Consider the following 17,988-nt stretch of genomic DNA (forward strand, 5'->3'; position numbering starts at 1 on the left):
TGTGTGCATTCGTGTGTCTGGATTTATTACAACTCGAGTTGAATGCATGTGTGCTCTACTTTATGTTAGTATGTGTGTGTTTGGACAGGTGCCATGCAGCAGATTTAATGACTTGAGGTGAGGTTGGCTTCCCTCTGCCGATCTAGATCTATTCCCCCGGCGCCCAACAGAGTGTGACACAGTGTTTGCATGGCTGGTGACAGTTAGGGCCTTGTGACAAACTAAGGCAGGAAGAGGAAGTGTTGTTATTTCCTCAGGCTGCCACTCCACCTGAATACTAATGGTACATCCACACGGTTCTGTCGCGTTGAAGCTTACCGGACACACAAGCACGCGGTTTGATTGGCTAGCGCTTGTACTGGCATATGATTTGATTGGCTGGGGTTTCCGTTGACGCTTGAAAAGTTGAACTTTTTCCAACTTTGGAAACGAGCAACGGAGGCAAAGCGATGCGACGGAACCACAATGCGGTTCACCCCATTCAAAGGGAATGGGAAGCGTCTCCGTTGAAGCATGCAACGGAACCGTGTGGACGTTACGTAAGTGACTGAGAAGAGCTCCAGTGCTGGCACCCCATCTGCTAACATGCACCATGTATGCCTGAATAAACACACAAATATTCACACTCTAAATGGAGAAGGCATTCACATCAGTGGTCAAAGACTGTGAAGTGTCCTCTTGCTTCATCCAAAAACCCATCCAACCCCCACCCATAGCCTGTTTGGCTGTAAGTCTTCCATCTTTGTGGTGACTGGGTCCTCAGGCATGTCTCCAATGGCTCCCACAATGCACCAGCACAAATTACATTTCACTCACATGGCTGGGCCCCCTCATCCGTTCTTCTCTCCTCTTGGCTTTGTCCCTCTTTCTCTTCATTTTTCCTCCTTTCGTCCTCCTCCTACGCCCCCCTCCATCCCCCGACATCAGCTCGTTTTTCTCCCACTGAGTCCTTCCCCAACATAACTGCTGATGAATCTCCAGTTGATGTGCTGTGAGTGCCTGCAGCTCCCAGATCAGTCCTCTGCTGACTGCGACGTACAAGGAGATGAGCTGCATGTTGGGCTAATGGCTACAAGTAGCTTCAAAACAATATCAAATTGTATTGACATTCAAGCGCTGTAAAAGATGAAATATACATCTTACTGTCGTCTCGACTGTTCTCAGAAGCCTTTGATCTGCGGCAGTCTGCCAAAGCATCCCTCAAAGGGTTGCATTGCATTGTGTGTTTTAGGAAATTGAAAGTGGCTTTTTATGCTTTGATTGATGGGGCTGGTGGCTTTCAGATTTCATAAGTGGACAGTGATGGATGCAAGTTTAAATCAGCACTTTGTCTTCCATTGATTGGTGGTCATGGATGGAATCATGTAACTCTAAATGTCTGCTAATCAGAAAACACTCGGAAACAGTTTTTTGAGCTAATTCAATTGAAGTAATCCAATATTGATTTGACAAATGTATAACATTGGAGAGACTCCATGTATTATAGAGAATCATCCCAAGCTTAACACAACCTTAACACTTACCAAATACCCTAAATACCAAATGTATCCAACCCTAACTTCTAAAAGGTCCCAAAAACAATAACTTCATAAGTCTAAACATTGGTTTAAATTAGGTAAGACATGATAAACACAGACACATTAAAAGTGAAGAACATTTATTAAACGTCTTTCAGAGGAGTAGACTTGTTTAGAATGTGCAGTAATGTAGCTCTCCATGCAGCCATATACAACCGCAAATTATTTTATGAGATGCAGTCAGACAAAGTTTGAGGGGAGACTTTCTTAAATAAAGAAAATGTATTACGTCAGAAAGTTCAGCATGATAATAATGGGTGCCACTGAGCCGCACAATTTGATTGGGGGGCGTGAGGGACGTGTAGAGGACATTTATCAGCGGGACACAAGACACAATACTCTTTGTTTGATTGGTTAAATGTGTGGGAGCTCATTTGCTTTCACTGCAAAATCCTTTACAGAGCTTTTTTGTTGTGTTAATTAAGCCGGAGCCTCCATTTTGTAGCTTGTGCACTGTGCCGCGAAAGAGAGAAAAAGATCATTGCTATTCCTCTCTTGTACCTCAGAGGCATTGTTTTTTATTTTTTTATATGATTCACACTAAAGATGAGCTGCTTAAATGTATATTTGCTGAAATTAGTTTAGTTTTTCTCGGACAGTTGCCTCTGCGGAATACAAATCCTTCAGAGTTTTTCTCTGTGAGTACTGAACTGTTGCCAGCACCCAATGTTGTGTTACAACAGACAACAGACGTTTTTCAACAGGCTCATTTAACCTGCTGCTGTTTGCTGGATGATGAAGGTTGCAGGGAATTAAAGTTGTATTAAATCTGAAAATGGCAGCGCTCGAGGTTGAGATGATTTCCTCCATGAATTAGCACTATTTGCGGAAGCATTTAATAAAAAACTTATCTGAACAAATACAGCGTCCTCATGGGATCTCTTCAGCTAAGTGAATACAGATTATTCTTGGTCACGAGGCTGTGCTGAGCATTGGCTGCTGTTCTTACCATCTTCCACTGTCTGATTGAAAGTAAGATAAACAAGAGGAGGTTTTATTAAGCCCTGAAACAAGGGTTAGGGTTATCAAAGTTTGAATACCATTAAGCACTCTGAATTTGGAGAGCTATCATGGGGTCGTTGATAGTAAATAACATCATAAGGGCGGCAGATTGATGGTCCACCAATAGGAAGGTTTGTAGTTCAATATCCAGCGCAGGCAGTCAACATGTCCATGGCCCAATTCCAAACCACGCCCTACACCCTACCCCTCCGTGACGGAGTGACACTCGCAGCTAAACGAGGCTCCCTCCTGTCAGATGGAGGGTGTAAATACATCGGCAAGCTTTGGGACAAACTCCCCCTCTCTCCCGTAACTGTATGTAACAACGCTTTTAAATCAGCATCTCTTGGACAAAAAATAAAAATGAATAACTAAAATAAAACTCCAAACATCTTTAATTGTGTAATTCTTTTTTCGTTAAGCTCATGAGTCCGGTCAGGTAGGGCAGCAGGTGAAGTCAGCACCAATCCAGACTCGCTGTTTGAGGGCTTGATAGCCCACTCCCCCTCCACAGTTGTTGGTTTGGAACAGCACTTAATGTGGCGGACCCTCCTCGCGAACATGCAAACGGAGGGGTAGTGTGTAGGGCTAGGGTGTAGGGGGTGGATTGGAATTGGGCCCATGTGTCCTTGGGCAAGATACTTTAACCTAAATTGATCCCAATGCCATGGCCAATTGTTTATGAATGTTTGTGAATGTTAGTTTTCTTGAGCATCTGCCTCGGTATGATTGTGGTTGAATGTTAGTCCCTATGCAAAAGCATTATTAGCCCTTGCAAAAACATGAAAAGCGTCTTATAAATGCTGCTTTAAAACATTATACCTCTACATATACCAGCAAGTTCATCAGTGTCATTCTTTCAATATCAGTTCCACACTTTCAGCTCCTTTAATTAGTTTACACTTGAAATGTGCCACATCATAGCTCTGCTTAACCCACCTTGTTTGCCTCTGATATGAGAGTCACTTTGAGATCTACTGGGGCTGCGGTGTCTCCCCTCGCTCCCCACACCCTCCGCCTCTCACAACTGACCTCTCATTAGTCACATAAATCAGCTGCCAAGACATGGTGCGAACTCCCAAATACTGAAAGGTCTTGTTTCAGTTCAGTGCTTTTGGAGGTGCAATTTTTGTTTTATTAAACCGTGACACCGAGTAAGTTCTGTCTCTCACTTCTTTGGAAAAGGTACACCTTGTATTTTGTTCCACCTGTGGCCTGTTTAATTTAATTTCCTTTCAATCGATGGAGGTTTTGTTTGTGCCGCTGGTCCATTTGAGGTGGTTTTCAGTGTGTATGAAGCTGTGGTTAGAAGCTGGCATGACATGACTGGGAAAGATTTAGAAAAGTAAATGCACCTTTCACTTGATGCCTTTGATTAGTTTACTCCATTCTGTAAAAGCCATGACTCATTTTTTGTATCATTTGTGTGTCATTGTTCAGGAAGCCAAGCTGCGTGAGCTACTGGATGTCAGCACACTGGCGGGGAAGATGGAGAACAGGATGCTGACGGTGGTGAGCGGCCCTGACATGGTCAACATCACCTACCTGAACTTCATGGCCTTCACGGAGGATACGGCCAAGGTAAATAAAGAACAACAATACAATTATAATGATAACTGTCCCAGTACTGTATGTGGGATTAATGTTTAGGAGATATTGCATTAAACAACATGCCATTTATTTCACTTTCAGTTTTGAGGCTTTTTAATAATGGAACCATTTCTCTGTTGGGTTAACTACATGGAGTGTTTCTTCAGGGTTGAGATATCTCAGTAAATTAAACAAAAAATGTATATTAAGTTTATTTTCGGAATTTAAACAAATATTAACAGCATATTCCCCTGTTCAAACTCATGTTTTTGACCATATCATATAAAATAAGTTAAAGCAGTCAGCGTGACACTTCACCCATTGGTTGGTGAAACACATTGCTACAAGCCCGCTTGTCAATCACAATGCAGCTACGCTGAGAACTGCTTTATTATCTATTTGGTTGTAAAAAGGATCATGATTTACAAAATAAACCATCATCCTGTTTTGGAGAACACTTTAAACAAATGATTGAGACCATAAACTCATTAGGCAAAGTAGTAAGTGAGGACATGTTCTTATAGTCTTCTATACAGTCAGAGGGGTCCACTTTTTTCTACAGTCTATGATTTCAACCCTCAGCACTACGGTTTGTGCCTGACTCTGTATCCGTATTTGTTATTCACTTCAGGAATGGGCGGAAGAGCTGTTCAACCTGGCATCCAACCTCTTTGTACAGAATATGTCCAGGGAGGACTGCCTTGAGAAAGTGTATGTCATCCACACAAACATGCAAACGACACACACACAAACACACCGAGCAGTCATACAAAAAATGTAAATCCCCAAGATAAATATGAAAATCAGGTCTGCTGGAAACAGAAAAATGCCAGTTATCCCAAGCTCCACACCAGGTATGTACTGTGTTTTACATAAACAGAAACAGCAGGGGAAAGCAAATGAGGCCTCTTATGTAAAATAAAACATATGATTGACTGTCATTCAAGACATGTGCTCCCACACTATACACAATAAGTGTTTGCTTTGAAATGCATGCAAAAGATGTTTCTTGCGCTCACATAACCGCCTCGTACAATCCAGAAGCAAACACACACAGGAAGCTTTATGCATACACTGAGGTACATATGGGGCTGTACTGCACACACACACACACACACACACACACACACACACACACACACACACACACACACACACACACACACACACACACACACACACACACACACACACACACACACACACACACACACACACACACACACACACACACACACACACACACACACACACACACACACACACACAGGAGGTAGCTTTTCACAGCTCCACAAGGCAGCCCGAGAGTTTGAGTTTGTAAAGGTCATTTCACCTCACATCGTTGCAGAGAGAAAACAGACAGGAAGGAAGAAGGAGGATAAATAAAACAGCTGGAATTATGTTTCGGTTCATGAACCCGACTCTGTGCATCTCCGGCGGCTTATGTGCCTCTCAGTGCTTACATGTGTGACAGCATGTAAGTGCGTGCCTTTATATGGTGCTGTAGCCTATATTCCTGTTGCATTTTTGACAATGACGTCTCAGTAGATCCTTCAACAAGAGAATTGTTGACCTGAAATTAAGGTGGGGTCGAAATGCTAAGAAGGAATCACCATTGTGTTGGGTAAAGCTGGTTGCATAAATCAGCCCAAGACCTCATCGTTGGCTCTTAGTCTGGGGACACAGTTATCATCAATCGCCCTCGAACATCCTCAGATCCTGTGTAACAATGGTGTCTTACGGCTAACAGCACCACAATATTGATCAGATTGGAACACACACACACACACACACACACACACACACACACACACACACACACACACACACACGTACACACACTGATCTATGGTTCACAGCTGATTAATGTGTGCAGTGAGTGACGTAGTGAAGCTAAACTATGAATCTGCTGCGTTGTATTGAGAGAGTATGCCTGGCTCTTCTAGGTGACAACTCCCAGCTGTCTGATGTTTATCAGTAAACAGAACCCATTAACTCTCACCCCCGAGGAGTGTAATTGACTTATGAGACAATAAAAGTGGTCATCGACCACATAGTATACAGAGATCGCTGAATAGAATTGAATAGAGCGGGTTTCACAGTCACGCTGGTTTGCTTGCAGCAGCATTTGTCGTGCTCTGCTTCCCTACAAATAAGACAATTCTCTTTCGTATTACTACTGCATGAGGCCACGTTGATGTTCCTTTGCATGTGGTCAATCCTATTTTATAGCTCTTTAAGCTGTGATACATTTTTTGAGAGGCCAGCATATACGTGTAATGTTCCCAGCAAGTGGAACCCCACATGTTTTTGATTGACTTCTTCAAGATGTTCTATTGAGATCTACAATAAACCTGGATTATTTCAGCTTGGACAATGCTTAGTGTTAGAATTGCATGTTTTGCAATGCGATAACATGTATAACCAGTATATGCTTAGTTTTAGATTACTGAACAGGCTTACTTGGCATGTGTCAGGTCCCTCATGCCTTTCCTTTACAACATGTCAATCAAAAGACACTTAACAACCAGGTAAAGACTTAAAATGGTAACAAAGAAATATAGACAAAGTACAAGAGACCCAAAAAGACAACAACGTGACAGTAACAATAACAAAGAGACACAAAAGACTACAAAGACACAGAAACAACTACAAAGAAAACACAAAAAGACTACAAAAAGTCACAAAAGGACTACAAAGACAAAGTGACAGCAAAAGAATACAATGAGACAGAAACAGATACAATCTGATATGAAACGTTTGCATAGACAAAAACAAAGAGACACGTATGATTATTAAAAAGGACAATACACAAATTGAATACATTCAGAAATACAGAGCAACTACAAAGAGACACAAATACAATTGAGGGGCTAAACATCTAAAAAGTCTGTGTCTTGCTCTTGTGTATGCCGATTGGTTGGGCATTTCCCACGTGTGTTCCCTGGTGCTCATTGTCTCATTCTTCAGCATTACCTGGAATGGGATAGTATGGAGTCTGAAAGCAGACAGAGAGAGAGAGAAGAGAAAGTGGTGTGTAAAACCCGAAAACTGAGACAGTTAGCTGTTGTTCCGTCTTGATAAATAATAGAGGCAGTTGTAAGAGAAGCACCTAACTGCTCCCTCCTTCTTTCCTTAATCCTGAACCTTTAGTGCCATCCCGTCAACAAGCTCCTTTTCTGCTAACATTTTCCTTTTTTCCCCCTTTACTTTAGAGAAGAAATTCCATGTTAGCCACGTTAACCATTGCAGTCATCTGTGACTTTGCCTTTGGCACCGGTCCGGCCCTGTGAATTGGACACTGTAATGGATATTAATTATTAGCCAGCAGCCACTTAATGCCCAGCCTGGAATGATGGCTCCTGTTGCAGCGCAGCTATTTATAGCCCAGGCTGCGCTGCCTGTGTTGCTGGTGCATGGCTCTGTGCAAGACTTCCATGGATTATCCACAAGTTGTGTACACATGGCAAAATATTCATGGTGCGCACTAAGAACTCTTCACATCAATCAACCGCATGCTCAGCATTATAGAGACACAATTCTGCATGTACTAACATTTGCATAATCCCTTATAGGCAGGCAATTACATACAGAAATGCATCCCAAGAAAGCACACACACAGAGAAAAGATCATTTGAGCACGTACATTACTCACACAGACAGACTGCTGATTTCATGTTGTGTAAGGTTTGTGTTCTGTCCAACGCAGATACACTCGGATGAAGCTGCAGCTGAACCCTGAGGGGCGCATCCCCGTCAAGAAGTAAGTCTCTCTGACTCATTCTCCTCTCCCCTGCCACCTCTCCACTCTTTTGATCAATGCGTAACTTCCTCTGCCTTCTCTTGTTACTAGCAGCATGTATACGCCTTAGTATACACACATTCTCGGTGTGCATTTATTACAATACAATACTCATCACAATACTCCATTGTTCTCCCCATGACTTTAGCTCTGCGGTAAAATTGCGTACAATATTTCTAATCAAGATTCAAGGATTTTATCGTCATTTGTACATATACAGTAGATACAGTGTAGTTATGACAATGGCAATCTTAGGTCACAGGCTCCTCCAACAATGCAACACAATAAAATAGTGCAACACAATAAAATAGTGCAAGTAAAAAAATATACAAATAAAATAGAATATAATAGAAATAGTGCAAGAATAGTCTATATACAAGTAATTGGAATATTGATATATATAAGTTGCAAACCAATGAATGTTATGGATGTTCTTTCAAAAGTTATCAGTCTATCACTATCACTGCTTCTCTCTCTGTAAAGAGCCGACCTTATTAGGATGTACATTATGTTTCATTCATTTGTTTATGTGACATTTCATTTAGCAGTTTTATCTGATATTCATTCAACCTTGAGGATACAAACTAAACAAAATAATCCTGCAAGCACATTCATTACATTTCAAGCCTTTATGTACCCAGGTGTATCCCTTGAGATCATTGATCTCTTTTTCAAGGGAGACCTGCTCAAGTAGGTTCCACATGAAACATAAAACATAAAACAACAGAACAACAAAAATGACATCATACAGCATCATTACAGGGATTACAATGTAATTACTAGATTACATTAGCTAGCAATTAGTCAAACCATTGTAAGTGCCACTGCATTGGCTCAAAGTAAGCCAGCCTTTTCAAGTGCAATTGTGAGATTTTTCTTTTTTTTCATGTTCGTGAGTATGAGGTAGCATGCCTCGGGAAAGCGCCATTTACACTTTTCACTATCTCCAGCTCAAAATCTGACAATGTGTGATGTGTGTGAGGATTTCCCTTTCATGAATTATCTGGGAGATTGTCATCACCTCATTGGAAGTGAGGACTTGCTGCATCTCCATTAGTCGAGTTTAGTGTGCAGGCAGGCACCAGGGTACCACTGCGATAACCTCCCTCAGAGTCGCGGAGGAACAGTGGGTGTCAACACAGAGACACTGCCTGCCGTTTAGGGAATTAACCTCCTAGCTGGGAGGACATGTCAGCTTGACTAATGTCAGCTTGACTCTGCTCTCCCACTGGGCGTACACTACGTGCCCGTGGACCTGCGCTGGAATACCTATGCATGTAATTAAAACAGGCAGACAAAGGAAACAGGACCTAACAGCTAGCGGTAGCTCTAACGACACTGGAGAGCCTCACAGTAAATCTCATTTGTTGTCTGTATTCACAAGGATGACAGAATAAACAGCAGATTAGCCCAATCATTCAGAAGCACAGAAGTCTCTTTGCACTCAAAATGACTGAGGAGACTGGTCAAGGGAAACCTGTGGAACCTGCAAGCCTTGTTTCCAGCTGTTAACATATCTGTGTGTGGAGTCATAAGTACTGTCTAAGAAACTGTAGCATGATAACGATAATGATGATGAAAATGGTAATGCTAATAATAAGAGGCAATGTCACTGTATGACAACAATCACAATCACTTTGACTGCTCATCTCTGTAAGCATGTCTGTGGTTTTATGGTTTTACAAAGGATCACAAACAATATCATGCTTTATGTACACATGGTGTTGAAACAGTGGAACACTATCCACATCCGTGTGTTCTGTATCGTGCTGTTTACATTTGAATAGGAAGAGTTCATTTCGGGAATACTACTGTACTTTTTAAATGTTGTGTTTTACCTTATGTAAATATTAAAATCACCTCTTGGTGTAATACAATCTAACCCAGCAGAACCAGAGACTACTGCCTCTTAAATGCAAAGGAAGCTATCTAAAAAAATAACCTAACATAGCCTTCATGAATAAAGCATTTTCTTTCAGGGTTGTTTCATTAGACTGAATGAGTTGTATTTTTTCCCTCATTGTCTCTATTCAGATTTTCTCTTTCTGCATAATTTACAGTTCCATTTTCCCTCTTGGCATTCTCTTTGTCTCACTTTTGTCAGCTCTCCTTGCAATTTTGTGGTTCTATTCTTGCCTTCTTATTTCCTGTTTTTTATCCTCCTATTTTTCTTTTGTATGTTCCTGCCACACTAGAGCTTTTTTACAGGATGTCCTTAATAAGCATCAAATAAAAGCTGCGATGAATTCATCCGTTTGACACTGAGGATCAGAGCGAAAACTCCTCTCTCTGTGTGGCCTTTTCTGCGATTACTCATACTGGTGTGTTTGTGTCCCCCGCAGTATCTTCAGGATGTTCTCAGCAGACAGGAAGCGAGTGGAGACAGCCCTGGAAAACTGTAACCTCCCTTCTGGCAGAGTAAGGCACCAAAATACTGAATCCCCTCAAAGCTGTGTGTCGCTCCGTTTGATCTTAGTCTCCAAGCTCTCTCATCTTCTCCATCCATCCATTAGTGTGTCCTCTCACCTCAGCTCGATCTCTATTCTCCTGAAACAGTGGCTGATTGCTGCTTTGCTCATTTGTTTGGAGTGTTATTTTATGGATGTCTGCATGACTTCCCAACCCATTTAGCCTTGGTTGTAATTAAACAACCCATTGGGAGCAATCGAGATGACAAAAGCTGTTTTAGCTTTACCGCTCTCAGATATCAATGGAGAGAAAGGGGTGTAAAACAGTCCCCAAAACGGCACACAAACACGGTATTCAAGTAATAGATTCAAGATGTACGGTGTTTATTGTATGCGCAATAGGTACAGAGTAGTTTGTCAATGAAAGTCTGAAGTCTCAGGATTCTCAGAATAACACACAATATACTTAAGACGTAAAAACAAGGGAAAACCGTTTAAGAAGAGGAAAATAATAATAATAATAATTGTGCCACAATATGACACAAATATGACAGAATGTAAAATTAAGTACAGTGCAATACATACTGGTTATGGTACAATATTACTGTGGGGACCGGCAGCATGGTGTCACGATTCTCATGTTATGTCACGTTTATAGTTTTGTAGGTTTGGGTGTTTTTGCTGTTTTCCATGTCATGTTTCCCTTTGGGTTATTGTCTTGTCATTAGTTTCCCTGGTGTGTCTAATTGTCTGATTATGTTCACCTGGGCCCCTGTGTTTTCTCCTCCCTCCTCACCTGTGTCTTGTTGTGTGATTGATTCTTGTGTGTATTTAAGTTCTGGGTTGTCTGTCTGTCTTGGTCGGTTCGTCTTTGTCCCTGACTAGTTCTGCGGTGAGTGTTCTGTTTTGCTATTCAAACATAAGGACTTCGGTAAAGTAAACGTCCGAGACTATAGTGCACGGTTTGTACATTTGTCCGACGTATTTCCAAGGTACACAATGGACTAATAACGACAGGTACACGGGTAAAACGATACGGGAACAAACCCACAAAAACGACATAGAGGACTAGTTAGTCAGAAGGAAACATATAACAGACAGGAAAAGGGACACTAGAAAAATGGTAAGGTATCTATGTATTATCCTAAATGGACCCCACAGATGACCAGCTAACACAAGTGGACCCCGGGAACACAAAGAGGAGGGGACGGGGCGACAAGAGCAGAACACTAATGGGTGGAGGGACATAAAATCCAGTCGGCAAGAGACGCGCGCGAAGAGAGACCAGGTCCAACCAAGCATGACAATGCCAAACACTTTTTCGTCCTTGGTTTTACGTCTATAGTTTGACTTTAGAAATAAGTTCCGTACNCGAAATACAAACACAGACACACACACACTCAGAACAAGCTATACATAATTAGCAGAGCAGGAGGTACTAACGTGTTGCCGTATGAAGGTCTTTTGGGATTTGCTGTTGTTCCAACGCGTGAGTAATTACAGCTAAACGGTGGTGCTGTTAATCCCTAGAACACACACACACACACACACACACACACACACACACACACACACAAACAAACAGGCACAAGCGCATGAACACCAAGGTCTTTAGAATGACTCATTGAGTTTCGGCAAGGCTTGACCTGCATCCCCCCCACCCTCCCCTCCCCGGCATCCTCCCTCATCTTCTTTTCTCCCAGTATTCAGTTCTGCTCTGTTTCTCAACGGCACAATGCTAGTGCCTGCACTGTGTCTTTATCAGACCCGTTTGGCTCTGATAGCTCTATAATTAGCCCTGTGGCCGCAGGTTTTTTTGTCAAAGTCTCGGTTCAAATTGCAGGCAGACCTTTTCGGTTAATGATTTGCATTTGTAATTAATATGCGTGTAATGGCTTCCATAGGGAGAACAGAGGTCAGCGATAAAGCATAGGATTAAACACAGGATTTGACTTGAACGATTAATCTTGTTCAGGGACGAACGTTGTGAAACTGACTTGCAACATTTTAACAATAGCTCCCTAAATCAACTGAGATTTTGAAAATGAATCATTAAATTGCATAGAGAAGAAGCGCAATTAGGTCCCGCCCACACTGAAGAGGGAAACAATTCAGCCCTTGACATTTTATTGCATGAAGATTCATTCTTGTCACTTTTGTATACTAGCAATATAAAAAATACATTTTAGCTGCTGCTTGGTCTGGTGCACTATCAACGGGGTAAAGAACCCAGAAATAAGGCATTACAAGCTGCTGAAGCGAAAAACTAAGCCTTTAAGAAGACGAAAGAACATACAGATGGGGGTTATAGGACATTGTAGAAGGAGACAACTGTGGGATTCAGAAACTCAGGGTGCAGGGAGTTTTGTCTAAATTTCAGTTTTATGCTAACTCTATATTTCATAATGGAATGTGGAACACTTACCGTAGCTAACATTAGCATGTCCCATCACCATTTAGTTATCAAATGCGCCGCTCGTAGAAAACCTTCTGCAAGCTAAAGTATTTAGCTAGCTCAAGGCAATTTGATGGCCTATCAGTTCTTGGTTGCTTATTGTGGCACTGATCATTTTACTGTGCCTGGTTTCAGAGTATGATTTGTTACTACTCTACGGGTCCCCATTGGGTGCACATTTTTGTTGCCTTTACTTAGAAGCCAGTGAAAGTAGAATTGCAGCCGTACTAGTAGATCATTATAGAACCAAGAGATGCTACATATTTATATAAAAAATAACCAATTTTGCTTGTCTGCAGCAGAATGACTCCATCCCCCAGGAGGATTTCACTCCAGAGGTCTACAACATGTTCCTGAGCAACATCTGCCCACGGACCGAGCTGGACCACATCTTCTCTGACGTGTAAGAACATTGTTTCCCTCTGGTGTATTTGCCTTTTAAAAGTCTCTTAGGAAGCAATAATCTCTTTAACCCCCAAAGAATACACTGATCCCAGGTTAGAAAGAAAAGTAAACTTAAAACAATGTGAGTGATTCATTCATTTCATTTATTTTTCCCAAGCCAACTGTTTCTCGTTTCAGACTGTCAGCGATAATGGCTGCCATCCTTGAAAAGCAATATGGCTTTGCATATTTAGGCCACCTGCTTTTACCCATTAGAGTCTTCATAAGATGTTAATTAGCACAGAAATGTATGTTGTAATGGCTCAGGATGGCCCTGGTGGGGGGGCCCACTCGTGCTGAGTTGCCCTGTTGGCCCCCAGGGACTCAGACCATCAGCCGAGGCAGCAGGGCAGCACGACCGGGGCCACTCCAAAACATAAATCTAGGTTTTAATCATAGTTAAGGGAGATGGCATAAGAGCCGGGAGGATATGGAATTGATAATTTAATGGAACAGGCTTAGATATGAAAGGCGTTTTAACCAAATCTCATAATTTACTCAACACAAGATTGAATCCTCTCTTCTCCTTTGCACTTGTGTTGCTCTACATTTCCAGATCTCCTTTCTGCTTTAATTACCGCTCCTCCCTCCATCATCTTACCCTTTTAAAAGTTTCTCGTATCCCCATTTTTATTTGCCGTCTCAATTTGTGTGGACCCACAACTCATGTATTCCTTTTCCCTCCTCACAAGGGGGGCTAAAAGTCGTCCGTACCTCAATGTGGAGCAGATGACAGAGTTTATCAACAATAAACAGCGAGACCCTCGTCTGAACGAGATCCTCTACCCTCCTCTCAAACCAGAGCAGGTCCAGGTGCTGGTGGACAAATATGAAGCTAACGCCTCTCTGGCACAGAAAGGTCAGTGGATCAAATGTCTGTCAGTACAAACAAAAGCACACTGTAATGCTTACATGTACACACAGACACACAAAGGGAACTGTCAACAACTACTTGTATACCTACTTGTAATAAGGTGTGTAACACCCAATCAATTAAGTGCTTTTTCTTAAGAAAATAATAACTGCTGAGATTGTTATAAAACTTGTACCTACTGTAACGAGACGGAAACATCATAAAACCTAATACAATGTAAAACACTTTAAGGATATTTATATTACAGTTTTACCAATGATGTTATATGTTCATACTTCAGGTGAGTCTTTCTTTCCTTTAAAAATCTGATGATGTTATTATTTTGAAGTAAAATGTAAAATGAAAAGTTTTATTTTTATATTTGCAAAGGGTGCAATATTTGACACTGATTTTATGTTTAGAAATTGGAAATGGAATGTGAAATTGTGCTACAGATGGCAGGAGGTACAGGGTTATCTAGAAAATGCAACACATGTAACGCTCTATTAATTGGCTCCATTAGACAAGAGTGGATCTTTAATAAGACATCATTAAAAGATGATGAGTTCTGCAGGAGATGACTAATTGTGCACAAGCTAGCATACATACTGTACAGTAGTGTCTCTTTTTCCTTGTTTGATCTGGTAACATTTCTGCATTAAAAAAGGGTTTCAAATTGAATTTGCAAAAAATAAAAACGATTGTATAATGTTATAAGCAATTACCATATGTTAGAACAAAGTTAGAACATATACACTATTGGGCTTTCTCCCCTTTTTGATCAGGTTAAGTGCAGATTATATTACATTTTCAGGTGTTATTAGGGAAATTATTTATTTATCAGGTTCTAGTAAAGGATCTTTCTCAATTAGGATGTTTCATGTTTAGGTAACTAAAGTGCAATTGTGTTTCGTATTAAACATTTTAGATAGCTCGAGCACAAGCAAGTTACCGTATTTGACCTAGATATTCCCAAACTTGTCCAACCCTACCCCTAACTCTGTACTCCAGCCCCCACCACCAATACATTTAGAAGGGGTGTTGCCATAGCAACACTGCTGAGTGGTGTCCAAAAGCTCTGAAAGTGACGGGACGCAACGGGGTGCCAGGGAACGGAATGCTAGAAGTCTGTAAAAAACACACACACATACCAAAATGTTCACCCTCTCCAAACACTTCTCAGGTTTATCTGAGGATATTCCCTGCCATTTTATTTACAAGAATGGGATTACGAGTAGAATCCTTCAGTAGAAAGAAAGTGTGTAAAAGAGAGAGAGTGAAAACATAGAGAAAGGGGGGTTTCAGCTGGTGTGTGTTGGTGCTTTACGAGAGCTTGAACAAAAACCAAGTAGCCAACGTAGTGCAGCAGAAAACTTGTATTGCTCTGTTGAACACAAATGCACATTTAAGTATGTTAACAAGGGGACACACACTGTAAGGAAGCAGTGATGGAATATTAATCCACATTTACTCAGGTACTGCACTTGAATTTCTCTGTAGTTGTTCTTTACTTGACGTATTTCCATTTTATAATACTTTTAACCTCTACTCCAGTAGATTTTAGAGGCATTTATTGTTAAATCGACTAAACTTATTTGACAACTTAAGCAAGCAGTAACTTTGCAGATTGTCATTGTTTGTAAAAAAGATAAAATCGATGACTAAATAATTAATTCGTAGTACATCTTCAACACATCTGTGTGGCCAGTACGGCAGTTTTGACCAATTTTACTGGAGGGGCCATAAGGAGATCAGTTATTTAAATTGTAAATCCGTTTGTCCAAAATAAGGCTACAGCCAGTTTGCTTGGCTTAGAAAAATGTCTGAAAACTTTGGGAAACAGCTTGCCTGACTCTCTCAAAAGCAAACAAATCCTGCCCAGCAGCATCTCCTAATATCTCTTACACATTTGTTTAATCTGGAATTTAATCTGCTGTTTCATGGGGCGTTGGAACAGTTGCCAGGCAACTAGTATTAGTTTGGCAACTTATTTTGTTTCTAAATTGGCTGTCTTTGCACTACGTTTCTATATTAGTATGCGTTAAATTGATGAATATGTGTACACATTCGTTTTTCTTTGTAGTTACTAAGAATCACTTTATTTCCTCTTTATGGCCTAGAAAGCACCAACAACTGTATTAAAGGGGGCCTATCATGCAAAATGCACTTTTTGATGTCTTTTATTCATAAATATGTGTCCCCGGTGCGTCGGGGAACTCACGCAGCGTCAGAAAATAAAACCCTCTCTCTTTTCCTCCATACCCAAATCTTTTAAAAACGGGGCTACAACGAGCGGATACAGATTTGCTGCCGATCTGACGTCAAATCGGCGGCGGACCCACAGAAAGTTTCTATCAGAAACAATGCCTGACTGTTTTGGACGTAATCTCGTCTTTGTTTACATTAGCGAGCCTCGCTAACACTCAGAGCTAACCTGTACTGTGTAGAGCACATGTGTTTAAAAAGCAAGAAATAAAAAAAGAACTCACCTTGTGATAAACCCGCAAGAGAAAAAGCATCTGAGCTCCATACTGTTTCATAAATTATCCTAGGCACACAGGGGATAGGAACAGAGGACGTTTTAATAACAGGCCAGAATTAACTTTTATCTCCGGTAGAATTCGGAATCGGACATAAGCTCCGCCTGCCCTCCCTCCTCTTTTTTTTTTCCAAGGACTAAAGGACAATCCGGCCTTCTTTAACGGGCTCAAAGGAGGGATTGACCAGATATGACGGGCATGGCCTACAATGGGTATATAGGACATTTTGGTATATTTAAGGCAAAAAACTTCAACCAGACATGTTTTTTAGGTCGGTACCTAACAATATATTATACCATATATAGCATAATGGTCACTTTAAAGAGTTAGTCGGTCACCCCGGGGGGATCTAGACAAATATTATGGGTGGCAAGGAGGGTGCGGAGATTTTGAGGGGTGGCATCCCCTGGCAAGACTATATGCTGATTTATCGCGATCATATACAAATTATGTTCTGGAAAGCCACAATATTAATATTCTTAACCAATAACATTAGGCTGACCATATATAGTGGACTTCCAGTAAAGCCTTACATATAAAATTACTAAGGCGGTTGATATAACTGGGTTAGAGTTTGTTTCACCTTTTAGACCAGCAGCAGAAGGCCAAATCTATGCAGACTGCCTGCAATAAGTACATTAAAGTTAACAAATGTTTCATTGATGTGTGTCCTGTATTGAATATGATATATTAACAATATATTTCCTTCGAAGCTGTCAATCACCTGTTATGATTCACATATTTCATTCATTATATATGAGAATAAACTTTATTTGGAGGAGTTAATAACATGAATAGTTCCTCGATGCTGCTCACCTCCTCAATTTGAGTTCTTCATATATCAAAATCTAAAGATTGCAAAGGAACAGTTCCCCAGTCGCCCCACGAACTTTTATTGGCAAACCCAGTTAAAAACCTGACTTTACATCAGAACAAGAACAAACATGTAAAGAAGTGTACGGAGCAAACTGGCATCCCAATTAGTGTTAAAAAAACGTGCTAAAACATATAGCATCCGCTGCGCAGTTATTATCCATTGGAAAGTCCTTACCCTACTGGCCCTAGTTAAAATAAAAGTGGTTACTTTTTTTGGCTGGGGGCGGCAGTGGTAAGTTTTACCACACCCGTCTTCATTTGACTTTCCTCAAGGACTTAAAACAGTCTTGTTGGGGCCCAGACCCCCCACCAAATATATATATCATACTATACTAAGCACACACCATAACAAGATGCATCCAATTTTAACAGTTTGTTTAGCTCATACTCCGTCTGAGCAGAGCATCAAGTTGCATGCCTATAGACAACAGCTTGAAGTAG

General features: G+C 41.1%; 1 protein-coding gene across 1 annotated transcript in view; it reads left to right on the forward strand.

Moving 5' to 3' along the window:
- Positions 1 to 631: 631 nt before the first annotated feature.
- The window catches only part of LOC104951799 (1-phosphatidylinositol 4,5-bisphosphate phosphodiesterase beta-1), a 72,479-nt gene continuing 55,122 nt past the window's right edge, over positions 632 to 17,988 (forward strand). The window contains exons 1-7 of the mRNA XM_010778530.1: positions 632 to 727; positions 4,020 to 4,160; positions 4,801 to 4,880; positions 7,879 to 7,932; positions 10,314 to 10,389; positions 13,134 to 13,237; positions 13,971 to 14,137. Coding sequence (XP_010776832.1) covers positions 632 to 727; positions 4,020 to 4,160; positions 4,801 to 4,880; positions 7,879 to 7,932; positions 10,314 to 10,389; positions 13,134 to 13,237; positions 13,971 to 14,137 — 718 coding nt within the window. The remainder of the gene's footprint in view (positions 728 to 4,019; positions 4,161 to 4,800; positions 4,881 to 7,878; positions 7,933 to 10,313; positions 10,390 to 13,133; positions 13,238 to 13,970; positions 14,138 to 17,988) is intronic.

The sequence above is a fragment of the Notothenia coriiceps genome, unplaced genomic scaffold (genome assembly GCF_000735185.1).
Source record: "Notothenia coriiceps isolate Sejong01 unplaced genomic scaffold, NC01 NC01_scaffold00000339, whole genome shotgun sequence".
NCBI lineage: Eukaryota > Metazoa > Chordata > Actinopteri > Perciformes > Nototheniidae > Notothenia > Notothenia coriiceps.